We start from the raw sequence: 26856 nt of genomic DNA on the forward strand, positions 1-26856 counted from the left end.
CCCAAATGTTTTGTGCATCTCTCTAGGATAATAAGCCTGAGACTGAGGACAAACCAAAAACCACCAAACCAATGTACCCACCATTACAGGAAAGCCACACTGGAATTATTTGTTTTAACTGGCATTTTACTTTGATTTCCCTTATGGCTTTCCCTTGGCTGTCCTGTAGAGCAGCAGAGAGGGAAGGAGGCCACAGAGTGGTTACTTTACTCTGCTGTTTTGCCCTGTAAATCAACCAGGCTCTTCTAAAGGGGCTGAGTCATGTTAGGCCCCCCTCTTGCTCATAAAGAGGTTGTGTTAATGGTGGCAGTCAGGGGGTGATTTGCAGCCTGCCTCTTTATCCCAGTGCTGGTGGCCTTGGGGTGGCTGATTGATGGTGTTTGTCGTCCAGCCTCGGACACTCGCTGAGAGAGGCTTTTTTTGCTTTGGCTGCGGTGGGATGGGACTTTACTTTTGTTACATTTGGTGTTCTCCAGACCTCACCATTGAGACACGCCCAAGCATGACCTTGAACTCCCACTCCCAAACTCACTTTACCTCCCCTCCCCACTCTTCCACCTCGCTGCCTGAAGGACAAACTCGGTGCTAACCAGCATGACCCAGTTATAGGACCAGGGAAAGAGAGAGACAGAAGCAGGGAGAGAGGGAGACGGAGAGAGAAAGAGAGAGGGAGAGATTTTGTGTTTGTGTGTGTGTGTGTGGTGGTGGCGGCAGGGCATAGCCTACTTCTCGTACCCTACTTTACCCCTCTCGTCATTAGGCAGCTGTGAGGCTGAGCCCTGATTGCACCATTTCTTCCTGTTGTTTTTTTCTTTTTCTTTCAATGATTGTGGCCAGATGGTGGATTACAGGTCAAGGCAAAGGCTGGGTGCTGCCACTGTCACAGGAGAATACTTTTCTGGAAGCTGACCTGCTGGAAACAGCGGCTGGCTAGCTGGGATTGTAGAGACTGTGACTGTGTGTGTTTGGATAGACAGATCAATGACCCAAAATATCCTTGCATAAGACTAGAAGGAAAATGTAGCAGAGGATGTATTAAGAGGTTAATGGGGTTCAAGACTCAAAGTATGACCAGGGCACAGATTAGTTTTTAGGAAAAATGTGAGGAAAACATACATTTATCCATAGAGATGTAAGAAGTTAAGCCCCCCCCCGTGTTAAATTTGAACAAACATACAGTGGCATGTTCTGCGCTTTGAAAACCATTAAATTCTCACTACATGTACAGTTTGTCGTACACCCAACTCTATCTCTTGTCATGTCATGATCCTCCCTTGGCTTTGCTTTCAAGGAATAGCAATGCTGATCTTTGATAAGTTCACCACTTAATTCACCGTGAAGCTTATAAGGCTCTGTAATCAGCCTTCTTTCTTCGAGAAGTTGGTGTGTGCGCGTGACTGCGTGTTTAGATCAAGGGATGAGAAGTGGGACCGCACTGTCTGCTGAGGCTTCATTAAGCTGCTGTTACATACTCTGTCTGATTATAGTTTTCCCTCTCCAGACTCCAGTCTCAAGCTCCCACTTTTTCCAGGCAGTTCCACCCGTACACTTCCACTAAAATTAAAAGGAAATTAGCTTAAGCCGTAAGCTGAATCTCGACGCCTCCCGAATTTCTTATTCTTTTCACTCACATCTTCTTTAGTGTGTATCTTTTATGCACTTGGATGAAGACTCAGACAGACGAAGTGGCTGAAATCAAGAAAGTGCCTCTGTTGCAAGAGGAACTCTAGGCTTTTTAAAGTAAGACGATATCCTCATGCAATCCCAGTTTCTTTCACTCTCCGTACCTCTCTACATGAACTGGGCATGGACAGCAGAATGGTCTTTCACTGACAGCTAGCCTCTCCCTGGCTTTCTGTTTCTGTCTCTTTTCTCCCCCTTTTTTTTTTTTTTTTTACAGCTTGACAAAGGCAATAGAAGACTTTGCCGAGTGTAGTTTCTTTGGTCAAAGGAAATGGTAGAGGAGGAGAGAGCAGTGAAAGGAGAGTGGAGCAGGGAGAGAGGAGGTGTATCTGTCAGAGAGAGGGAAGGCTGTGTGGGGAGGGGGGGTGGCCAGGAGAGAGGAGAGGAAAGGAAGGGGAGGGGACTGTGCTCCCATTCACATTGGCGGCATTTGGCTTGAAAATGAGCTGCATTTTTTTCTGGTAGAGAAGTTTCCCTCAGGAGGGCTGGTTCAGAGACAGAGCCAAACGTCCAGGAGAACGGGAACATACTGAGTGTCTGTGTTGGCTAAACCTGGGACCCCGAAGGAGCCGAGACTGGATAATAAGGAGGAGCTGGCCAGACACAGGCGTAACTATGCAGGGCTCAACCTGGGGTAAGAAACTCAGAGGGATAAGAGAGAGGGCTCTGGGGATGAGGAACGTTGGAGAAAAGGGAAGTTGACTTTATTGCTTTGAGAATTAACTGACAGAACATCCAAGGCAAGTGCAAACATAGATGTTATCCATTTCTGTTTATTCAATGTTGGAATTACATGTTCACCACGAAAGACTTATTTGCTTAATGAAAATGTGTGAATAAATTGTCGTTACGGGGCTATAGCCTTTATGTCATGCATTGTGCGAGTGTATTGCATGTTAATGTGCAAAAATAGCAGAAATGCCATAGTTGGGAGTTTTGTTTCCATCAGTCTGTTAAAAAACAGAAAGGTAAAGGATCTCAGTAGGAAGCGACATGTTCCAGTCCTCTTCCATAGATCACACTGGGGGGGTTCTTTTCTCTCTCACTGCTCACTGAAACAAAAACAAAGACAGTGACAAGCTGGGGAAAGTTTCTTCAGGAGTGTGTGTGTATGTGTGTAAGAGTGAGAGAGTGTGAGAGAGAGAGAGAGAGGGGGCCTCTGCTCTCTTTCAGTGCAGTGTAATCATTGACTATGTCCTACCTTCTGTGCATCATTTAATCCAGCCTCTAGGCCTTAATGAGAAATACCTATTTATTTAACCATTTCCTTTGTATATGGGTTGCCACTTGTGTACTTGTACTTAGTCCATCATATACCACTTTATAATCAAAGTGGCTTATTCTACACCGTGCAACATGTGGTGTGCAATCAGTTATTTGCAAGTTGGCAGCCTTAGCATTTGGCATGATGACAGTAGTGTCTGTCAGGTCTGTTTAGCACAATAGGTCTCTGCCCATGGAAAGGTAGGTTGTCTGTGTAACCAAAATAGCTTTGCCACACTTTCCCTTTATGTTCCACTTTCCACATGTCGGTGTCGGGCAGTAGAAACGGAGAGAGAGAGAGGGGGAAGAGTAAGGAGATGGGAGGAAGGAGGAGGGGGAGAGAGAGTGGGATTCAGAAGATTGGGCAGGGAGAGATGGAGAGTGGAGGAGGGGATTTCCAAACTCGCTTGTTCCCAGTTGCTCATGCAGACGTTCCCCGCTGAAAAGTGAGACACCCTCTCCTTCTTTTCTTCCTCCGTCTCTGTATATGTCTCTCTCCCTCTCTCTCTCTCTCCATCTCCCCTGAGTCAGAGGTGGCATTGCTCTCAGCGCTGCAGACTCAAATGAGGGCCTGCATAACAGAGCTTTCCTTTTTTACCAGTCCTGACACATCACCTGGTGTGGGTAGTATTTTTAGACTCTAACCCCCGTGGCTGTGGATGTGTGTTTATGGTGTGGTACTAACAAAGAGGGATTTAGTTCAAGCTCTCTCAGTTTGTCTCAAAGCACGTTTGTGTGACGTTGCAGTCTATAGCGCTGGGTCAGTAAAATGTGTATACTGTATCTTTGTATTTGTGTGTGTTTGTGTGTGCAGGGGTGTGTATGTATATGCAAATGTACGGGGGTGTGTAGGAGGGTGGGTGGGGGTATGCATGCACATTAGGAATACGATAACTTATGTAAATGGAAAGGCTTTCATACTGTTTTACTGTTTGTTTCTCTGCTCGTAATACTTTGGGTGCAGTCAGAAGCAAAGTTGCATGCCAGTGTATTTCATGGTCATTTAAGTATCTAGACATACAGAAGGGCTGTGTGTGTGTGTGTGTAAGCCTGATGAATACACTGCTGTAATTGGAGTGACCTGACTGTCAGTCTATGAACTCGGCCATCTGAGCAGGGTGGTTAGGAGCAGAATATAGACTTTGTTTCATATTTCATATCCAGTGTGCTCTGATGATCTAGTAGACTGAAATCTCAGCAAGAAATGAAATATGTATTGATCTCAGCATGTGGACTCTATTATGTCTCCCATTTCACCACAGAACAAAATCTATCAAAAGCATTCCTATCAAAACGGAAGAAAGTCTATCAAAAGCTCAGTAAAACATATACTACAATGTAAAAAATATCAATAAAACATACATTCTACAAAAATGTGCCATGGTCTGTAATAAACAAAAACAACAAACGCAAATGTACAACATATCTGATGTGGAGGCCTATCGTTCGTAGGGTTTCGATCTGTGCAGCTTTATGCAGAAGGATCTAATTTTTGCAGATGCAGCAATTGTAGATTCCCCCAGTGCTTTTTCTCTTGTATGTTCTAATATCTATACGAGAAATTCTATAAATTATCAATGCTGAGAGCCAGGGGATAAAATCCTGAAGGCCGAAGGTCGCAGCAGATCCCCAGAGCAGGTAATGTTGCAGGTTGACTGCTCTTGAGCCTCTGTGGGGGAGGGTGCCAGCTGAAAAGTGAAAATGTTCTACTAAGAAATGAAATATTGCTTTAACTCTCCTCTCCCCAGCCGTGCCATGTGATTGATGAGATCAGAAAAACAATGGCTTTAAGTCTGCCTGTCCAACAGTGAATGCCAACACTGGTGTTAGGACTAAATCCACTGACCAGCGGCCTTTCTGCCCGTGTTTAGGCTAAACGCTCATTAGCTTCTGTGCCCGCACATTCCTCCAGCCGGAGGAGTGACTGACCGACTCCGTCTGGCTGCTGCTACACCGAGGGGCATTAAAACCTTCAAGGGCTTTCCCAGACAAAAACAGTCTGCTCACAGAATGCTTTCACTCACAGCCGCAGTCAGCTGAGACTGCAGAAGTTACAACCTAATTCAGTTTTAAATTTAGATGACATTACTTGCACATTTGTTATGGATAGGTGTGGTAAAAAACAGATTTTTGATCAAATGGCTATTATTGAATTGTAATTGTATTTTCTTTTTTGGATTTTACTTGCATATCACACTGTAGGAATATTATCCTCCCGACTCCGCATAGTGGGCATGGATCATTTCACCAAATACCCTTGCGGCCATTGGTTGCTAATATCCATTTATCTTATACCAGGCCAACCCGGAGCGTATGGGAGATTGTCAGAGCTATAGAAAGGTTGGCTCTCATGTTCTCCATTGGAGTCCAAAGGCTTTAAGATGCTAAGGAGGTGTCCTGCCCTCTCTGTCAGCCCTCTGACCCACCCCCCCCCCCCCCCCCCACCCCACTTTCTTCTAATGGTTGAGGCCCCGATCACCATGACAACAACGGGAAACGGGGACTGCACATACACCAAGGGGGCTTTAAAAAAATGTTTGAGACCCCTCTGCTTCTCCTAGTTAAGTCCCTGCATAGTTTCAGTCATCTTGAGTCCAGAGGGATTAGAGCTTATTCACTTATCTGGAAGTTAGAGGGCAACAACTGGACTCCCCCTGACCAATAACAGTGGCATGAGGAATGCATCTGAAAGGGCAGGACTTCCAAACATTCTGTTAGTGAGAAGGTGTAGGTTGAGATTCACAGATACTCTTGATTCTGTGTGGACCTTTGGGGTGAGGAATTCTCATCTGCCACAAAAACCCCATAACTCCCATCTTGTAGATTTTTCACTTGAATCAAAAGTTTGTATAGTTCTTTAGGAGCTATGGCACAGTCCAAGATCTAATGACCCATGGAAGCCAGTTCAGACCTATTGTTTATGTAAGAAACCATGAATGTCTACATGAAATCCCTAACAAATTACATTTTGAGTATGCAAAGTTTACTAACAAGGTTTTCTATGTTGAGACGGATCACAAGATTCCTTGAACCTTGTTGTATGTTTCTAGTTTGATATAGGGTTGTAAATATGTGATAAAAATTAACCGAGGGCTCTTGGCTTAGTCAGCCTCTTTCCATGCCGTTCAGAAAGGATTGTGTGTAATAAATATTATCATGGATTAATTACCTTTTCTCAGTGCCTAGAGAAATCACTTAAGATTCATCCTACCGGCTCTGTTCATTTGGATTGTGATTAATTCTGCCTGTCAAGGTTGACTTTTGCTTCATTCAGGCAAACTGACACGCATTTCAAACTACAATAATTGAATGAGTTGAGAAGACATAGAATTTCATGTCTCAATTTCAGTCTATCCCACGACACAGTGAGAAAATCTAACTGATATAATATTCTCAGTGTTGTGTTTAACTACCATTACGAGCTCAAGGCAGGTAGTTTGATTCTCTGAAGTGTTTTGTTGCGCTGAATTATTTAATTCTTTAGTTAAAACTCTACTACCTTTATGACAGAAAGCATGCTGTTTAAAAAAAGTAACACCATATAGAAAGAGAGAGATTACTGTCCAGTTCAACTTTATAATTGCCTGCTGCAATATAGATTATGACCAAAATGTCCTTTTATATGTGATAGAATACATGTCAATTTCTTTTGCTTGTGTTTTCACACTGTTGAGAGCATATCATATTAACATATTGCAGTACCAGATTTTTCTGTCTTTGTGGGTTATTATGAGTCTATAAGTAGGGATCAGACTGATTTTGAGTGTGCTAATTAAAGTCTGGTAATCACAGCTAAATCTCAGTAGTAGCCTAGTAGGCTGTCAGTCCACTTGGCACGTTGGCAAATGACTTGGCATGGCCGCCATGGCCCCTACTGGTGCCAGGCTGGTGGAGACTCGTAATGAGGCTGGCCAGCAGGCCCACTACCGGCCATTCTTTCACCTTATTCATCACCTTCGATAGTGGACAGCCCATTTCTCTTTTCTATCTTTGTTGTGATAACAGGACGGTTGAGAGGGTTACAAAGTAGGTGAAATGCACAAAAGGGAAAGTTCTGGTTGGATTTGATCCTACACAGCAGGGTTGCACCAACAAACTGCAAATTTGCATTGCCTATACTGCATTATTGATCCTGTGTACACCTAGTGGGAATTGCAGACTTGGAACGCTTTGCCTGACTCCTTCACTCATATAACTTTGAGACTTGCTAGAGAATCTGAAACTCTCAGAAACAGGACACACCCGTCACTCGGATATCCTCATGTTCTGTGACTCACCATGATGATGCATTTAAGCACTGTTGGCTCTAATGTCCTGTTGTTGTCAGCAGACCGTGACCTCATCATCATGCGTCCTGTTTGCCATTGTTCTCCACTCAACACTGAACAATTCACCATCCATGGGACAAATAGATGATATCATAGTCTGTTTATGGCTAACCATACTATTATGGTTTTGTGGATTCCTCTGTGTGTGTGTGTGTGTGTGTGTGTGTGTGTGTGTGTGTGTGTGTGTGTGTGTGTGTGTGTGAGTGAGTTCTTGTGCCATCTACATTGCTATATCATACATTTTCTCACAGCTATACATTTGTTTATTGTTAAATTTACTCAGCAACATTTTAATGCTAGCTGTTACAGTATTACACCAGTGAGAGGTGAACCTGGCCCTTTTCTGTGTGTTTCTCTTTTGAGGTATTTTCCACAGTTGTTAACTTAATGGTTACTCCTGAGGCTGATAAGATGTATGGAGACAGTAGCCTTTGTTGCTGTCAGGAAAAAAGCCAGCATGTCAGGAGCCATTTTACATCTCTCAGATGAAAAGAGACCCTTTGCTTCTGCTGCCTCATGCCTTGCAAGCAGAAAGCCTCAAGCCCAGTTTGTGCTGCTTGAATGGGCTCAATGAATGGCCTGTCCTCGTTCACTCTGTGTGTGGGCCGGGCTGGTCTTGTAGGATATCGGTATGCTTCAATCTACTGTATGTCATCTCTGTTTTGCCTCTTGTTATTGAGTCTCTGTATGGTCTTGGGCTTGGAAAATTCCTGGAAAGCACCCTCTGGTGGAGATTGTAATACCACCTGTCAAGAGTCTTATCAAGAGTGAACCTGACCTTGCCAGCATCAGGAAGCATAACATGCCATTTCTAGCAATATTTTTACTCGCTAGACATGATGAAAATGAAATATATGTAAATTTTTATAGTTTAATTTTTTTAAGATGTGTTAAACATAGTCTTTCTGACACTGTTTTTTCCTTTTCTCTGTCAGAGCGAGTGGCCCCACTGAGCTGCCGCCATGGCCCTGGTTCAGGCTCTGCCCGTCACTGCTGAGCACCACAACCCAGGCCTCGGTGGAGGAGCCCGCGGGCGACACCCCTCCGGCCCTCGCTCTCCCGCCGCCACCACAACGTCCTCCTCTCTGGACCCCATGGGCTCCGTCAGCAGCCTCATCGCCACCCGCCCCGGTGCCTACCAGGACCACCGCTCTGGCGTTGAACTGGGAGCCAGGATCCGACGGCCCACACAAGGCACCACCTGTCTGGGCTCCAATTCCCCCCTGGACCCCCTCCTGCAGAGCCACACTCCAGTCAAGAGGCAGACCGCCGCAACCTCCGGCAGGACCATGGAGAAGGAGTGCGGGAATGGAAACTATACCTATCTTAATGAGGACTATGTAGGTGACTGGAATGACAACCATGTGACACCTACCAGCCCAGGGAGTGATGCAGACGAGACTAAAGAAGCATTGGGGCTGAATGGGAACATGGGAGGACCCCCTCCCAAACTGGTCCCTGTGTCAGGGAAACTTGAGAAGGTGAGTCTTTGAATCAATTATTTCAAATTTAGTGTAATTAAATGTGTGTTAAACAAATACCCCAGGAACTTAAAATGGTGAATAAATTACTTTAAATATGACCTTCCTGTTTTGAGTGAATCATCATTTTTCGCTGTGGGGCACAATTAGCCGGCCAGTGTGACCTAGTAAATCATTCTGTCATTGTCATTTTGAAGTGACATCAACTCTCTGGCACATTAATGCTTTGAGTGGACATGAATCAAATCTTCTGTCACATCTACTTGCTGAATATCCATGACTTCCTGCCTCTCATCCTGTATCCTCCCTCCAGAACATGGAGAAAACAGTGCTGCGGCCCACTGCCTTCAAACCTGTCATTCCCAAGAGCCGGACCTCCATGCAGTATCTGTCCCCTCGCCATGGCGCCAGCCTATCAGAAAGCCAAAACAACCTGAACCTGCTCAGCCCCACCCACAGAGAGGCGTCGCCCTCCTGCTCCGAGAAACGCAGCTCCTACAGCGGGGGGCGTAACGGCGGCAGTAGCAGCCAGTCCTGCTCCCTGTCCGACTCTGGCCGTAACTCTCTATCCAGCCTGCCGCCCTACAGCAACGCGGGCTACGGTCTGGCGTCGGCAGAGGCCTCCGGTGGCCACCTGGAGCCCATGAAGAGCGCTCCGCCGGTCAACGGGCACGTACACTCCAACTCAGACAGCGGCCGCTCGTCTTCCAGTAAGAGTACGGGCTCTGGGTCGCTGGGCGGGCGAGGGCAGCCGCTGTCAGATAGCGGGTCCAGCGAGCGCTCCCCTGCCCCCGTGGAGGGCTATGAGGGGGTGGTGAGGGACTTGGAGGACAAGCTGAGGGAGAGAGAGATGGAGCTGCAGCAACTCAGAGACAACCTGGATGATAATGAAGCCGCAATTTGTCAGGTTGGTGGATAGCACAGAATGACTCCAGCTACAATCAAAGCTTCACATACTGTTAATACGTGTATCAAGCTCTGTCCTAGAATTTGAGAATGAAAATGTCTCTAAACTCATGTTTCAGTGACAGCACTATCGTTTTGTATATTTATCTGATCCCAGATTGGAGCTTTGACCTCTTTGCCTCCTCTCCCCTTGCAGGTTTACGAAGAGAAGCAGAAGCGCTGTGAGCTGGAGCTGGAGGAGCTGAGGCAGAGCTGTGCCACCAGGATGCAGACAGCCTCACAGAAGGCCCAGCGTGCCCAGCAGGTGCTTCAACTGCAGGTCAGAGACACTGACAAAGAGTTTGGTCAGGTTGTACTATGTGTGCCATGTTGCTGCCCTTTCTCTACAACTAAAAAGCCTCCCAGAATATACTGGTCATCAGTCTTGCAAACAAAGCATCAATGCATTAAAACTGAATGAAACAAAAAAACCTCTTTGTCATGTATTGCTAACAATCAGGAGCAATGCTGTATAGCAATCCAAGCAGTAGAGTTATAGTATATTTGCATAATCAGTTTCAAGGCTTTTGCACCAGTACTTTTATCTATGGCAACAAGATAAACATGTCAGTGTGCTCTACTACAAGCGACGTCAGCTTTTGGTGATATACTTGTGATGTTTTAGTTATTTTAATGATATTTTAGGCTATAAATATTAGATGAATTTAGACCCCTTTTTGGTCATTCTGCGATGTTTTTTACTGGAGACCGGCCTTTATTTACGCATACACGCAATGGAAGTTTCACGTTAAGTTAACATGGCTGTCACTGTGTGTATATCTGTCTCATGGCTGCAGGTATATCAGCTCCAGCAGGAGAAGAAGAAGCTGCAGGAGGACTTTGCTCAGCTCCTGCAGGAGAGGGAGCAGCTAGAGGAGCGCTGCACCTCCTATGAGCATGAGAAGATCCAGCTCGGGCCCCGCCTGGAGGAGACCAAGTGGGAGGTGAGCAGCACAAGATACTAACGCAGGGCAGAAGAGGTATTCAGTCAGAGGCCCATTACTCATGACATTTTATTCTGCAAAAGATACTAATGGCCACTAAGGGACAACACTGTGATGTAATTATGGGCGGTTTACCAAACATTTATGACCAACAGCGTCTTTTTGTTTTGCATCTTTTAGCCCAAAGTGCCATTCATATTGATTCTGACCCATTTGCCATTTCCTGTCCCTCCCTAAAGCAATATCACTCATTTACACTGCCTCAGGAGCAGCTTATATTATACCATGGCCTTAATGGAGGGCAGAACATAATGTTGAATAACATTTGTCAAGCTGACTTTGACGGAAGTAGGTCCATAATATATTTATTAATAATAAGTTCTTTCTTAATTAAAAGGAAATGCATCTGGAAAATGATGATTAATGCTTTTTTTACAATTCATCTCACATTGATGCAACAGTGAGATAGGGAAGCATTGACTGACAGAATGTAACCTTAGTCTATCTAGGTTTCTTGTGGATTGTGTTGCATTGTGGGTACAGTGTGGTGTTAATAGGTTCGGAGGCTTCTCTTTGAGCTGTAGCCCTCACCACAGTATGATAGGCAATCTAAGTGTGTATTGTTTGTACGATGGCAGGTGTGCAGCCAGGCAAACAAGCTCAGGATGAGATGTTGCCCCAGGCTTGGTACGTGCAGGCAAGAGTCTGGCACAAGCTGGCAGCATCATCAGTCACGTAGAACAAAGGAATGAGCTGGCTGCCTGCCTCTGTGTCTTTGTAATGTCCAGACACAGATCAATAATGAAATGGATCCCCCCCACTCTTAAGAACAATATTTAATTTTCCTACCACAGAGGAAATTGATTCTACAAGTTTAAAGAAACTGCACATCAGTCAGAAAGTTTTGATCCCACTGAGATGACTGTTGTTGTCCTTTCATAGGCCACAGGGCATGATATGTGGGTTGTGTCACTTCACACCTCCTTCAGTCATCTGTCTGTTGTCACAGGCTCCTGCTGACAAGCAAAAACAACATGCAAACCCCTTCCATAACAGAACTGAATTGTGAGAACTCAAATACGATCAAACAAATTATTCAGTTGCAGTTTTTAACTACCTCTAAACCTCAAATATTTTTTTTTAATGTATTTTACTTCTATTATTTATGAGCCTGTGCACCAAAAATGTGTCTACCTTTATAGACAATGAAGGTTTTGAATAATTGAACTGAATATGCATCCTGAATGTGACTGTTCCTCCCCCCACCCAGGTTTGTCAGAAGTCAGGGGAAATCTCCTTGCTGAAGCAGCAGCTGAAGGAAGTGCAGGGAGAGTTAGCCCAGCGCGTGGGAGAGATCGTTTCCCTGCGGAGTCAACTGAGAGAGGCTCGTGGCGAGCTGACAAACAGCCAGGTTCTGCTCCAGGAGGCCCACGGCATGAGCCGTACGCGCACCCTGGAGCTGGAGGTGTGCGAGAACGAGCTCCAGCGCCGCAAGAGCGAAGCGGAGCTCCTACGAGAGAAGGTGGGACGCCTGGAGGAAGAGTTGTCCCATCTCAGAGAAGCTTTGACCAATCAGGGCCCGGGAAACCGACAGTGTCAGGTGTTCCAGGAAGCGGAGGAGCACCTGCTTGCCTACGAGAGCGATGAGGCGAAGGCCCAGCGGCAGGGCGGCAGCGAGGCCCTGCAGAACATGAGGCTGCAGATGGACAGGATGAGGGCCGAGCTGGCCTTCGAGCGGCAGCGGGCCGAGGAGCAAACAGGTAGCTTTGAGGAGGAGCGCAGGGTGTGGCAGGAGGAGAAGGACAAGGTTATCCACTACCAGAAGCAGCTGCAGCAGAACTATGTGCAGATGTACCGCAGGAACCGAGAGCTGGAGCAGCTTCTGCGGGAGCTCAGTCAGGAACTGGAGAGCAGAGAGGAGGACGAGGGCAGCGGCAACGAGATCAACTTCGACGAGATCGCCGCCACTGAAATTTGACCCTTTTATCTCTCCATCTGTGGATTTGCACTACTGTCAGCTAAAATCCGATTTTATTTTCACCTACGTGGCACAGATCTGATCTATTAACTGCTGTCTAAATGGAAACACCTGAGTCTGTGTTTTATTCATGTTGAGACGGCAAATGATCAGATTGGTATCACGAATGTGGAGCAAAATATGCAGATCTGCAGTGTAAAATCAGCCACACTTTGGTTCTGCCTCATTGGTCTAGTCTCCAAGGAGCTCCACTTGGAAGCCAGTGACCTCTATTAGTCGTTAGTAGGTCATCTCAGCTCTGTACCTCTCCATTAATGTGTCTATTAGTGTTCGCTCCCTCTAGCACTAACTAGGGATCAGCTTCCCGGCCCCCTTTCCCAAAGCTTAGGCATCAGTGGGAGAATTGTTATTTGCAACTTCACCGAACTACTCGGTATCCTTCTTCTGTGTTGGTAATGGCTCCACCTTCCCTGCTGGGTTTAGCACTGTACTCCCACTCTGTCTCGGCAATCAGCTCTCATTAGTACAGCTGATTCAGACTGAGCCTACAGTGTTGTCAATTTACAGTAGATGTGGAACATCACACATACACCATGGTAAGGGGGAATGAATCAGAGCGGAGTGGTAATGACGTGGTTGGGCTGTGGGTGTTGAGGAGAGAATTGTGTTCATGCTGTTTTCTCAGAATTACTCAAGCTTATGTGTAAATTACTTAATGGCCAACAAGTAAACAGTAGGGGGCTCTTATATTCCCAAGGAATTTGTACTTCCTCATTCATTGTGGGCGGCCCTGTAGTTCTGACAAGAATAGCCTGACAAAAAAAAAAAAAAGTTGTGTGGCATATCATTACCTAAAATACCAGATTCAGTGGCGAAGAGGAAGGAGGGCTGGATTTACAGAGGTGCAAAAAATCCAATGTTCTGATTATATATAGCACAGATTTGATTTCACTTTGTAAACAGATAGAATCAGATTTGTATGCATCTGAAGTCGGATATGAATCTGATGTTTGGTCCTATTTGTTGGTGGACAGATCCAATTTTTTAACCTCAGAAGGGAAAATAATGGGCAAAATTTAGTCAGTGGACACACATCCATTCGCCTAAGTAATAGTGCTTTCATTTCATTTTGATCACTTTTATGGCACAATTAAACTGAAAACAAGTCAGCATCATGAACACCAAGGGGGTATTTTATGAATGCACCAGCTGACATCCAGTGCACATGCAAGCAATTTCAACATGCCTCTTTCTGGACACAGAAATTATCCATGCCACATATAGAACTGTGTGTGTGTGTGTGTGTGTGTGTGAGTGTGTGTGAGTGAGTGAGAACAGCCATGTCAAATTATCGTCTATGATCAGAAAATTGGATTATGTCACTTGGCCTGTAGTGTAAACTCAGTCATGGAAATACAATGACATATAACCAAAAGTCTTAGACCTTGTGATCAGTGTGTGCTCAATACTTGCATTCAATATCTTTCTTTTTCCAGCTAAACAGAAATTGTACATACAATAAAATAAAAATGTTAAAGCACACCTATAATGGCTCTTCTATCTGATAATAGAGACAATACTTTTCTACTACCCTCACTAAGAGGTGGTGCAGCATGGATTGCTGTATGTTTTGGTTTTGTGTTACTAAGATTTGCATTCCACAATGTCATAGAAGTGCTTTTTGTAAAGCTATAAGAGGGAGATCATGCACTGAATGATGGCTGTTTTGACATTTTTGTAAAGTCAAATTAATTTGACCATGACATGACTGTTGTTTCTGTCAACCTTTATAGTATAGGAATCCGTTTCATGTGTATTTACTTCCCTGTACAGTACAAAGGCACACCCATTTCCAAAAGAAGACACTTTATGTTCCTCTATTGCTGGTGATTACGTAATGTTAATCATTCATTGTAGATATCCCTACTGAAAAATAATACATGGTGAAGTATAACAGATTTCTTCCATCTCAAAAAAAAATATAGCCACTGTGAATAGACCAAAGCAATGTCGCACATTGTATTTTGCTCCTACAGTACAATGCCTGTATATTAATGTATGTGTGAATGCTTGTCCTGGTTCCCCAGTATAATTTTATAATCCACAGTATTTGTATGAAGACATTAAATGTATATTTTCATGCTGTAAATTTCTTGAACCAACTTACTATGTTTTTAATAAAAACAAAGACAAATTAATAACTGTGCGTGATTTTCTAACCAATGTTCCACCTCCATACAAATTAGTTCCCTAGTTAACAAGTCTTGTAATGATTGTATTTTCTCCCTTAATTGAATTATTGCACCAAATTGTATACACTGCAGTGCTTTTTCATGTTATTTTGGCTTTGGGACATTGAGCTGTTGGAAAAATAAGAATGAGTTGCACTTTATTTTTGTCAGATACACCTTGTTTAAGTGAAAATAACACACACCCTCCAGCCAATCTGAATCTAGTATTCACCCAGGCCATGGTGTAACAGTTTTATCTGGGCTGGCTGGTCATTCTCTCCCATGGCAACTTGGATAATTTATTCTACAGTACTCATCGCATTGATATTTTCAGTTCTATGGTGCGGTTTGACATACAAGGCTGTGAAAAACGGCAAAGTCATGTCAAGTTAATATGCCTCATTAGTTGCGGATTGCAGAAGTGTGTCTAAACAGCTAAAGTCTGCCCTCTTCAGGTCAAAAAAATCCTTGTTTTCAAGCCACCTTGCCACATGGCGTCAGACTATTTTATATGTTCAGTCTACAGGGGTTTCGAAGGCACTCAGGTTACAGTTTGCAGTTTGTCAGCCTGCACATTAAAAAATTCAGGAGCAGTAGGATGCACTGCGGATCCATGAAATGTCTACATAATATATTTTGTATTATTAAGCGTGTTAAACATGGATGTTAATACTACATAAAATGTAAAAAGAAAATGATGAGCTTAACAAGCATTGGCTCTTCGGTTGTGATACAGCGAAACATCAGGGCAAGCATCAGCCTTTTTTTCAGGATTTCAGACACACATTTCAGAACACATTTCCTTTAGTTGGAGTGTGTTTTACCTCTAGTACATTCACCGTCTTCATTTGCTTGATCCTCCTGGAGTCACCCATACAGTATGACTCCACATCTCATGTCTGTGTGGGATATACAGCCCTATAGGGAAGAGTAATGGCCAGCATCGCCTTCTGCTGTGCTCTTTAGCACAAAAGTTGCTCTTGAGCGCTGAATAGTGACCAGCTTCCTTGTCTCCCTTCTATTCTCCATTCCTAACTTTAACATTAATGGCAAAATTACACAACCGACCCCAGAACAGATCAGAGTCTGCTGCTCCACTCTCTGGTGTCTGGTGTCCTGTTGCTGTCTCTGTGTTAATCCCAGTGGCTGCTAAACTTTGGGAATTCATCCAAATTCATACTGAGCTTCTCAGTTTCCATTAGCTGCTAAAGGTTCAGTCTCCTTTCAAGGGTTTTTGGGGACTTTGACCATGAACACCATGGGGTCTTTGGCCTTGTTGCTGAAGGCTTTTCGGATGATGTCAACAGCATGGGGATGGGTAACTCCTTGCAGGGACACGCCGTCCACAGACACCAGTTCAAATCCAGCCTGGGGGTACAGAGTGATAGGGAAGGGTTGGAAGTCAGTTGAAGTACAAACACACATAAACAGACAAAACAAGAACATGCAAATATGTCCATGTGTCTGTGCATGCAAACACATACACAGGGACATGGACACACACACAAAAATGCACACATTATCCCTAGCTCTGTTTCTCAACATATTGTGTGTGTAAAGGGTAATGGCTGTCATGTTACCTTGAGGACTTCACAGGTGGAGGCGGCTCCTCCAGGGAAGATCTTCTCTATCTTCACCACTGGCTGAACCTTGGACTCCATCCCACCAGATATACTGATGCCTGGAGCGTCAAAACAACAAGATGGGCTTGTTTGAGTGGAAGTGGGCAGTCTGAACTTATTTGTGTACATACGTACATATGAAAATTTTACCTTCCTACTTGAATGAAGTATCAAACACATCCACCCATTTAAGTATTGATTTTAGGCAAAATACAAAATAAAACTGCATTGTGCATTGTTTATATGACTTTTGACTGCTCAGAAATCAAATCAGACACAATCAAACACATTTACCTAGAGACTGTTTGGTCTTGGAGATGCTGACAGTTTTGAGCTCATACTCCTGGACCGGGTCAGTGCCATTGAGTCCATTCACAGAGGAAGCCTGATGGCCGTTCATCTGCTCACTCCCCACTTGCTGGTTTGACCTCGAACCAAACACCTGCGACAACAAGGGTCGACTCCTGCGAGGGCCACTCTGCAGCGTGAACACACTGTCTTTACTCCTCTCCCCGCTCTTCTCCTTTTTGCTTTTGGAGTGCCCATTTTTAAACGGGGACCTTCCCCTCTCTGAGGTCGTGTCTCCCTTGTCCGAAGCCGAGCGCAGTGACACCTCGTCAAAGTGGATGGAGCGGATCGTGCCGATGTCCGTTCGAAGAGGAGCGCGCGAGTCGGCGTGGTGGGCCAGCAGCCAGTTGGGCAGCATGGGGCTGGCAGAGGGGGGTCTGAGGTCTCTGGATGCGGTGTTGTATCCGTCCACCGGTATGTCCAGCAGGGGGGTGAAGGCTCTGGAGGTGTGGGGCCTCTCCCCGGTCGACCGCGGCCCAGACAGACGGAGCTTCTCCAGCTCCTCCAGTAGGTGGCTCTCCTTCTCCACCTCCTCAGTGTGGTGGAGCTCAAAGCCTCCCCTGTAGTCTGGATAGGGCACACATGTTGTATTAGTACCTTTTTTGATGCACTGTACATAAAACTTAGACTCTGGGGTTAGCAATAGATTCCGGGCAAAATATTTGAGAAACAACAATTTAAAAGCATATCAACCCCCGTTTAGTAACAAACTGCCAGCCTCTTGGGCTCAGAAAACTTCAGATCAGCAACAAATTACATATTAAAGCAAGCTGTATAATTTCAAACTACAGCAGAATAAAGCAGTTTTGTAGTGGAGGTGGAAGCTGCCAACCTGACCTGGGATGGGAGTGATGAGGTGTCGTTTGGGTGCTCGTCCAGACGTGGGAGAGCGAAGAGGAGGAGTACTGACTAAAATACAGAGATGAGAAGAATATTGAAACAAATTCACCATGTGCGGTATAAAACATGCCCATTTTGACGAGGCTTGGATACTCTACACATTCAGAATTGATCATACGTACGTGAACGATACTTGAGGATATCGTAAGCCTCCACTTCAAAAGAGGTCACCATGTCGTTGAATGCACTCAGGTCAGAAGGAGGAACCAGCATTCTGAGGAACGAGACAACAGAATGAAACAGTGAGTCATTTCCCTCACTGTGATTAGGTTACAGCACTTTTCTTAATTAGTCCTAAATGTCTTATCATGGAATATTTGGATTTGAGGTGATTATCCCGACAAATCCTTAATCCCGTACTGGCCAGTATTTGTAATGCCACTGTTTCCCCACTACCAGCTGCCCCTTTCACACACAACTCAAGCTGGATTTACACATGCCCCCCCAAAAACCATTGTTTTATTTGCTTTATTGCATCCACTAATTCTCTTTTCTCCCTCTGGTTGGGGTGCAGGGTCAGCCAGGTTACAGCGGCCCTGGAGCAAGTAGGTTAAGTATCTTGCTCACAGATACTTTGACAGGTATGCTGGGATTGAACACAGCCCCCTCCGGTTTTTCACTGACTGTCCAAACATTCTGAATTTGGTATTTTGAGAGAAACATAGTTTGCTGATAACATTTGAGGTGCAAAATTGCTGGGTTCAGCTCCTTGCTCCCACCAAATGTTACATTGTGTGAGTAGTTATAGTGGAGGGTAAACACCTAAAACACACCTCCGTTTGCCCACATTTTTATTTTCTGAATAGAGTTTACCCAATTTTTCAGGATGACAAGTAAATCTTTATAATGTAGTATCAAATTGATGTAAGCTACAGTATGTTAAAATATGTATATGAAGGAAAATGTATGAATTCATGCTTTTCTGAAAATATGATTGGTTTTTGTTTACATTTGTGGTTGCTTGCCTTATGATGATGAATTGGAGGTCATGGTTTACCCAGCTTTGTATTCACCACTACATCAGTCTATGTATCAAGTCAGGCCTTGGAAAGCCCCACTTAGCCCCAAGCCTGGTTGTGGGTAAGTAGCTAATTAACCATCTTCCCCTTTGCTTTTCCTCCCGGTCCTTACCTGACCTCCCTCAGCAGCAGAAGCTTCTCCGGTCTGTCCAGCACAGACAGCAGCTGGCGCACCAAGTTCTCCACTGAACGCTCTGCCACATACTGCAGGAGCAAGGGTAATGGCAGCGATTTAGCAGACGCTTGATAATAACTGCTAAAATAAAAGCCATAGAGTTGCTTTCATGAGAGCTGTAATGTGAATCGAAATGTGACATATGCCTTGAAGGAATTGTATCTGACAAAAAAGAGGGTAGAAAAACATGTTCAATCATTACAAAAGTGTGAAAAGGAGTACAGAAAGAATGCAAATTGAAACAGTAATCCTTCATGGGACAGCCGAAAGCCAGTGACAGAATGAATTTGGCCGGGTCCTACTATGTTTACTAGGTCTATCATGTTGCTACCACTTCTCTAAAAGTCACTCCAAGTATGCACAATGTAACAATTCCTTCCATAAGATTACCAGCAGCTAAACAGAAACTTACTTAGAAACAGCCATAAAATAGGACTGCATTGCTGCATCTGAAAACTACAATGTCCAAACCGAGTCTCTCCTCAGCTGCGGGCCAAGCTGCTTACCCTCCGGCAGGTCTTCATCACAGCAGCCACCTCTTCCTCAGTCAGCAGCCTGCGGGCCATGCCCTCCACCACGCCAAGCATCTCTGGATCTGGCATCATGCTGGGCCGCCTTCCGCCTTCTGGCAACATTAGGGGGGAGTCAGTGCTGGGTCATATGATGTATGTCTACTGGACCATAGTTACAATACAATACAGTGAAAGCCATAGTTTCAATGGTGTAATTGCCCAGAATAGAGCTAACATTTTAACTTGCTGTCACAACTCTCGTCTGCAGGAATTTTGCATCCCTCCAATGAAGAGTTTGGCTTAATTAATTTGAGGATGCAAAAAACGCGCTACCTCTGCTAGCCTCCAGTCTGGACAGGGACTTGGAGCGCCCCCTGGAGGTGCCCCTCTTGAACAGAGAGCTGACAAAGGTCTTGGAGCGCTGCAGGGTGCTCTTTTCCTCTGTGTCCTTCTCTTTCTGCTGCTTCTTCTCTTTCTTCTGATTGATCTCTACAGTGGGATAAGAACAGCAGGTCATCAGCAGATCATCGCCATCATTTTCCCTAAAATTTATGGAAAATACCCTCTAAATACTCCTTGGATAGAAGATGAAAAATGTTCTTCAATCTCATTATACAGTGGTTTGAGATGGTAAAGATGACTTTACTTAATCTGTAGCCAGGTTTTCATGCCTTACACATATCTGGTATACCTGTTAACTTTGTCAATAACTTTGACGATGGCTTGCAGTTAACACCAGACCTGGGTCAAACTGCATTTGCAATACTTTTTATGTATTTATCTATATAGTTTTAGTCCTACATAGGTTTCAGATGGGTGTGGTTTGCTATACAGGACAATATAATGAGCGCAGAAAGTTTAGACAATCAGAGGATAATATTGAAGATCACATTAGCCTGCAAGGTTCAACCATTCCATCCTCCTCTTACGAACTTTAGCTTCCCTCACCTGCTACAGTGACTTGGCTCTGTGACCTGCTGATGGGTCGGCTGGGCCTGCTGAGAGCCAGCAGCACGGCGGTCTTGGGGGATTCTCTCCTCCCCCTGCCCTCCTCCCCGCGGATCACAGTGTCTTTGAGCAGAGTGACGGCTCCCAGGCTGCGGCTGGTGTCTGTCTGGATGGCAGTTTCAGTACGCTCTGACTCATACCTGGAAAAAAAAAAAAAATATATATATATACATATATATTTCCTAATGAGGTTTTTGTGGTAGCTTTTCCCTGTCCTCAGTTGAGGGTCTAACGTTGAGGGATATCGGTTGAAACTGTAACAGTGATCAAGTCAGGTCAAGTCAAATAAACTTGACTTATTTGAAAATAGTTTGAAAATACTTGGACTATTTGAGGATGAATTTATTTTACTTATCAGCCACTTCAAGAGTCTTTAAAGACAAAATAAACTCTAAATTATGGCAAAACAAGAACTCACAGACATGGATTAAGTTTAGTCCAAGACTACATTTACATCTTCACTGACCTTTTATTGTAAGATAAAGTGTCATCCTTGTCTTTGAAACCAGCTCCTTAGGAAAAATACTAAACTAATAAAAGACCATGAGAACAAATAAAGGTCCTTTGACATTTTTTTTTTAAAGAGCAGCAGCATTTTCCCTCAAATACCCACACTACAACTTTAGAAGTTATTTGTACTGTAACTGTTTGAAAAAAGTGAACTACCATGAGCAGGTCGGCTCTAATCTCTTACACATGCTGCCTCTGACAAATTATATAAATTCTCTGTGTGCCTGGACACAATTTGATGGATATAAATTGGTGTTTGAAACAATTAAAAAACTTGAAGCTAGTAAAACTGTACTATTCTGTCCAGGTCGAGTTTCGGTTACTACTGCTGCAAGATGCATTGCCTACATGTGGGAAAATGAAAGTGAAGTGAATTGAGCTGACGCTGACCTCTGGTCCTCAGTGGAGATGCAGACGTCCACCATGTCCGAGCCGAACGGCAGGCTGGGGGGGAACATGACCTGGGACAGGCCGCTCAGAGAGCTGACCGGAGTCCCAGAGGACAGAGAGGAGGCTGAGGAGTCTGAACCCTGGGAGGAAGATTTCTGGGTACCATTGGCCACTGAGGAAGGACACATACTGTACTATTAGAAGAGATAATCATCTATATATATATATATATCACTGAGTACCATGTAAGTTCACACATAGAGGCTTACCTATGCATGCATACATTGAAATCTTCACACATGGAAATATACGTACACACACATACAGAAACACACTTAAACACACACACACTTCAATCTAAAATAACTACAGGCTTGCAGCTTTCTAGATAATGAAACACTGGCGTTGACACCTGAGACAAAAAGCAGATACATACGCTTATTGAGCCATCTGTATTCTGCCACCATCTCCTTATAGGCAGGGTATCGTCCTGCTTCCTGCAAAGATATGGCCACAGATATGCAAATGTGTTACAGTAGACCTTGAAACTTTTATGGGATCGCTATATTTGATAAAGAGTAACCCTAGAACCACGGAGCGACCCAAAACCATACACCTCTTCCTCTTCCTCCTCACTGAGAAATAAAATTCTCTTCTTGACTTTCTGTGTAACATCTTACCTTTGATAGTTGGGGTGCTTTCTAGTTCTACTAAACGTCTCAGTTTCAGTGTTTCCCTTTCCGTAGGGGAAGGAGGGCAAAGTGAAGGATCCAAGAACAAAACTCGCACAAAACACGGCTGCTATGCTTTGATCAGCACCTGATCCCAGCTGCCTGGTGAATAATGCACACGGCCTGGCTATTTTTCACAGCGCGAAACCCAAGCTCCGACAAGTAAAGTGAGCGAGGAATTTTACGACTGCATGCCAGCTGTCTGCCCTGCCACACAAGCGTTACTCTCCCGAGTGTGTAGCAGCGCGGCAGATGTGAAGTTGTATACGTTTGTATTTGGTCTATGTGTGTGAGAAAGAGAAAGAAAGAGGGATAAAAAAGCAGGTCAGTAAGTTGATGCATGTAAGATCACTTAACTGAAGCAGTAATGAAAGCACAAACATGCTTTCTTATTACAGCGCGGACCAAATACAAAGGGTCATTATGGAATGTGATACACCCTCTTCAGCCCGTCATTAACACTGAATCCAACACCAGACATCCCCACACTCAACTCAGACAGCTCAGCCTATAGTAATAATGTTGTATAAGATGAAGGCTCCCTTGTTAGTCATAACAAAATGGAAAACTATTGTTTATTACACTATGTTGTCTAGTTCTCCTTATCATAATGTCACCTAGTTAACAATGGATGAATATTTTCTGATATTTCATATCAAAATCCCATTACCTTTACTTACTGGAAAACAGTGTATTTTTAGTGGTTACGTTGTGGCTTACCAGTAGACATACATAAAAATTCCTACCAATAATATCATCACAGCTTTTTAAACAACCCCCCTTCCGCCTCTCCCATCATATAAAACCTGCAACTTCACAGCTTTCAAAGTGATACCAGTGGCAACATGGTACGATGGTGCATTTTGGGGGGTTCACCCCTGAAAACCCTGTTTCCTTTTCCTAAGACACCATGGTTTTAGAATTTGTGACAATCCAAGATTATGCACAAAGCATTTTTGAACTTCTGAACACTTTTGAACGGTCCCTTTCCATATGATGTCCTGCCCCAACATCCTATTTCAACCAGAAATATGCTGAATTACAGAAGCAAGACACCATCGAAACGCCGTTTCCTTGCGACTTTAAAAGTCTCTTCAGTCTGGTGTTTTTGGTTAAAAGAAATAAGATGTTTGTCTTGAAGTGTCTCTTTTCAAGGCAATGCATAAGATGGAGAGTGTTAAAACCCACACTGCTTTGACCTGATATTACAGACATAGAAAACAAGAGTATGGTTATGCACTTTAAGTATGTGGGGTTTTATTTTTGGTTCATTTCTATGGTGTCTCTTATCTTTTATGGTATCTGTCATGAATTCATAATGAACAGACATTGCATGCTGCAGTGCAGGATATGGAAGGTCAAAGGTTGCACATCACCCTCCTCACCTTGATGGTCAGCATGACGTGTGTGTGGCTCTTCAGCACCTCCACTGCATTGCTGTGGCTGATGTCCTCAAAGCTCACTCCATTGGCAGCCAGGATCTGGTCCCCCATCTTGATTCCATTCAGTTCAGCCAGACCGCCAGGATCCAGTCTGACACAATGAAACAGGAGACAAGATTAACAGCAGGGAGGATTTAGAGGCTGAATGTTTTTCCTCTGGTTGGGCCAGTAACAAATGTAACAGCGTTTTTTACATGTATATCCCACAGACATTCCATATTAGTTATCATGCCTCTTACTTTCTACAGAAGTACCTACTTGGAGACATAGATGCCCAGACCAAACTCCTTGCCCCCGCGGATGTTGAAGCCCAGGCAGTAGTCGTCTGAGGTGGTGTAGAGGTGGACGATCCTTTGGAGACCGCTGCCTGAGCTCGTCTCCGAGGGCGTCCGGCCGCTCTCCTCCACCACCATGCGTCTGTGTATCAGGTCCACCCTGAAAAACACACAGCACAGGTTATTGAATATCGTGTTAAAACAGTGAGGTAGGAGATTATTCCAATTGTCTAATCAAATGTTAATTGGTGTAATTTGAATGTATAAAATTCTGCATGCGCTTCCATTTCTGCACAAGTATACAGGAAGACGTATGCACATTGCAGAAAAAAAAAAGAACAGTTCATCAAATATATATGAATTCAAATCTGTTATGTGATACAACTCAACTAATTTCAATAAGGCTTGTTCTGTCTCACCAGGTGGTCTTCTCCTTGGAGTAGCGGATGCCGGGAACTTTGCCGACGCGCCTCACCACCATCCTCAGCCTGTTGTTCCCCGTCAGGACCTTGACAGCGCTGCTCATGGTGATGCTCTCCAGGCTCACGCCATTCACCTCCACCAGCTTATCACCCACAAGCAGGCCTGCTTGCTCTGTAAGCACACACACACACACACACAGACAAACATAGAAAAGTTGTAGAGCGATCACATCTCATATCATAGCATCAAGTAGTTAAAAAAAAAATTGTAACAATAGAAAAGATATTGTAACAATGCCTTATAAAGCGCTTACCTGCTGTACTGTCATCCTCCACCTTACTGACAAAGATACTAAGGCCGTGTTCAGAGCCTCCACGCACGCTGAAGCCCAGCCTTCCATCCACACTCTTATCCACTGTGATCGTATGGATGTCCTCACTGTCATCTCCACCTGACAAGACCAGGGTAGGTGTACTAACATTCAGTTTAAATGTATCTAATAATGTCACATGGTTTGTATGTCAGACAATAAGCCATAACAGGTTGCTTATCTCGGGGGGAAATTCCTGTGCCATAATTAGCAAGTGATGTCTGATTCTTCCACCTTACTGAAGGAAAAGACAATTGCCTCCTTGGATGAGGATACTACAAATGCTGATGAATTTGATTCTCTGCTATATTTGACAGTTTAGAACAAATGCGCAGAATAGGGCAATATTGATGTATGATGTCAGAGCATCCTACTTAATTTGTCTTAACTTGCCTGTACCTTCTTTACCTAACGAGTCTAGCTCTAAACTGTAAAAGGCGATACACATAATTCGTTGTCTGAAAGACGATATGAAAAACAAAGCAGTCTTTAGGCCACAGTGGATTGCCACATGCTCTGTACAAGCCACCATCCCAACTCCTCCTTACCATCCACGGGAGAGTTGATGAGGATGACCCTGCCCATGGGTGAGGAGGATCGGATTCCGCGCCGCCGCTGCTCCTTCTTCCGTAAGAGGTTGCGTGTAGCCGTGTGTGACCCCTGGGTCCCGGGGGTCGTCTCCCTGCGGGACGGGTCTGACGAGTGAGCCATGGCCGCAGGCAGGGTCCCCTTTCACACGCACTCCACCAGGGGCTCAACGCCGGATGGAGGAGCCTACAGTAGCAAACAGCAGAAGGAAGGGGATCCTGAAGCTTTTTCTCAGCTCGCAAAAGTGGACAAAACTGAGTAATCACAATGCAATTAAAAAGCACATGCATTGTAAGTAGCAGTACAAATCCGGTATTTTGTAGCAGTTTGTACTCTTGTCTCTTCAGGTGAAAATGGCAGAATAATCTAACTCACCGGTGCAGATTGCTTTGTGACATGATGGCTGACTCTCTGCCTCTTTGGAGTCACACTTTGGTCCATTCCTGCCCATGTTGCATCTCACTCACCTGTCTAGATCTCAAAGGACAATAAACATATCAAGTTCTGTCCCGGTGTGTGAGTAAGGCACATCCAGTAAAACAATATAGCGAGGCTTTAACACAAAAGGCTCTCATTAGAATGTTTTAAGGGTGCAGATCTACTATTCTAAATTCTCTGCAAAGCAATTCACGTTCAAGAATATTAGTAGAAAGGTTACTAAACGTGTTTGTTACTGTAGATAGGTTGAGAAATAGGATTTAATAGGTTTTTCTTGGCTGACCCACTTAGTCAGGATGTCACATGGCTCGGATGCCATGGATACCTGTCACTAAACTTAAGCCGTGATAACAGTGTGCCCTCATGTCGTCACCTCGGGGTTCCCCCCGTGCGTCCTGAGGCTTTTCAGGACCCTGGACAGCGACGCCGACAGCTTGGAAAATTGAGATAACATCGATAGACGAATTCTCATCTGCAGTAAAATATTATCGAGGCCAAGATCCGCATTAATTAAGTTTACTTGCGCCTTAATTTAATACGCAGCTCTATTTTATCCCTTTTCCCATTGCTCTGCATGCGCAGTTTCAGCTTCAGCTTCAGGGAGAATATTTTATACCGTCTGGGGCAACAAGTGCAGCCTTTCTTGTACAGTCAGTGCCAGTCAAAGATATTGGTTATATTGGATATTGCCTATGATAACAAACAAAATACATAACAGATCACACACATTTTAACTTTCCGAGACAACTGTAGGTAATATTGGGCAGCTCTTTCATCGGCTGGCTTAATGCTGTCAGACGGCGGATAAGTGAAAGGCGACACTAACACCTGTGACCTCGATAGATAATCGTATTCTTTAAAGACAGACCAAATTCTGTAAACTAACAAAATCAAGTTGGGTAGTTAGCCTACCTGAGTCCATGTTGTGCAAAATGACCCAACTCAACTGGGACATTTCTGTCACTAGCAAAGGTCCGCCCATGCGCCACGCCGATTGGCTGGATTGTTGGAACTTGAGACAGTTTGAGTGGGTGCCAATTGTGCCAATCATTCCTCCGCGTGGGTGAATTTTCTTTATTTTACAATAGAAAATGAGTCCTCCTTATCAGATATTTGACATAAAAATATTGTAAGAATTCATACTATTTTATCACTACTTTAAGCGTAAACAAATGTTTACAGAAAGCCTACAAATGCAACATCCACGACACATTACATTATGTGTATGATTGTTTGATTAAGGACAGTTGAC

General features: G+C 44.3%; 2 protein-coding genes across 3 annotated transcripts in view; one reads left to right on the plus strand and one right to left on the minus strand.

The window, feature by feature from the left end:
* LOC139913756 (leucine zipper putative tumor suppressor 2 homolog) overlaps positions 1 to 14812 on the plus strand; it is a 29990-nt gene extending 15178 nt beyond the window's left edge. For both annotated transcript variants that reach the window (XM_071901883.2, XM_078290833.1), the window contains exons 3-7: positions 8210 to 8755; positions 9069 to 9662; positions 9858 to 9980; positions 10498 to 10644; positions 11915 to 14812. In XM_071901883.2, coding sequence (XP_071757984.1) covers positions 8237 to 8755; positions 9069 to 9662; positions 9858 to 9980; positions 10498 to 10644; positions 11915 to 12622 — 2091 coding nt within the window. In that variant the 5' untranslated portion in view covers positions 8210 to 8236 and the 3' untranslated portion in view covers positions 12623 to 14812. The remainder of the gene's footprint in view (positions 1 to 8209; positions 8756 to 9068; positions 9663 to 9857; positions 9981 to 10497; positions 10645 to 11914) is intronic.
* Positions 14813 to 14912: 100 nt separating this feature from the next.
* Positions 14913 to 25289, minus strand: LOC139913772 (PDZ domain-containing protein 7). The gene is made up of 16 exons (XM_071901900.2): positions 25127 to 25289; positions 24522 to 24659; positions 24205 to 24379; positions 23769 to 23945; positions 23454 to 23601; positions 21774 to 21834; positions 21338 to 21509; positions 20378 to 20577; positions 19763 to 19918; positions 19424 to 19539; positions 18855 to 18946; positions 17846 to 17937; positions 17661 to 17732; positions 16770 to 17390; positions 16434 to 16534; positions 14913 to 16221 (listed from the first exon to the last, which is right to left on the minus strand). Exons 1-16 carry the CDS (start codon positions 25287 to 25289, stop codon positions 16078 to 16080), a joined length of 2628 nt encoding a protein of 875 aa, XP_071758001.1. The 3' UTR covers positions 14913 to 16077.
* Between the last annotated feature and the right edge of the window lie 1567 nt (positions 25290 to 26856).

This window comes from Centroberyx gerrardi, chromosome 20 (assembly GCF_048128805.1).
Source record: "Centroberyx gerrardi isolate f3 chromosome 20, fCenGer3.hap1.cur.20231027, whole genome shotgun sequence".
NCBI classification, from domain to species: Eukaryota; Metazoa; Chordata; class Actinopteri; order Beryciformes; family Berycidae; genus Centroberyx; species Centroberyx gerrardi.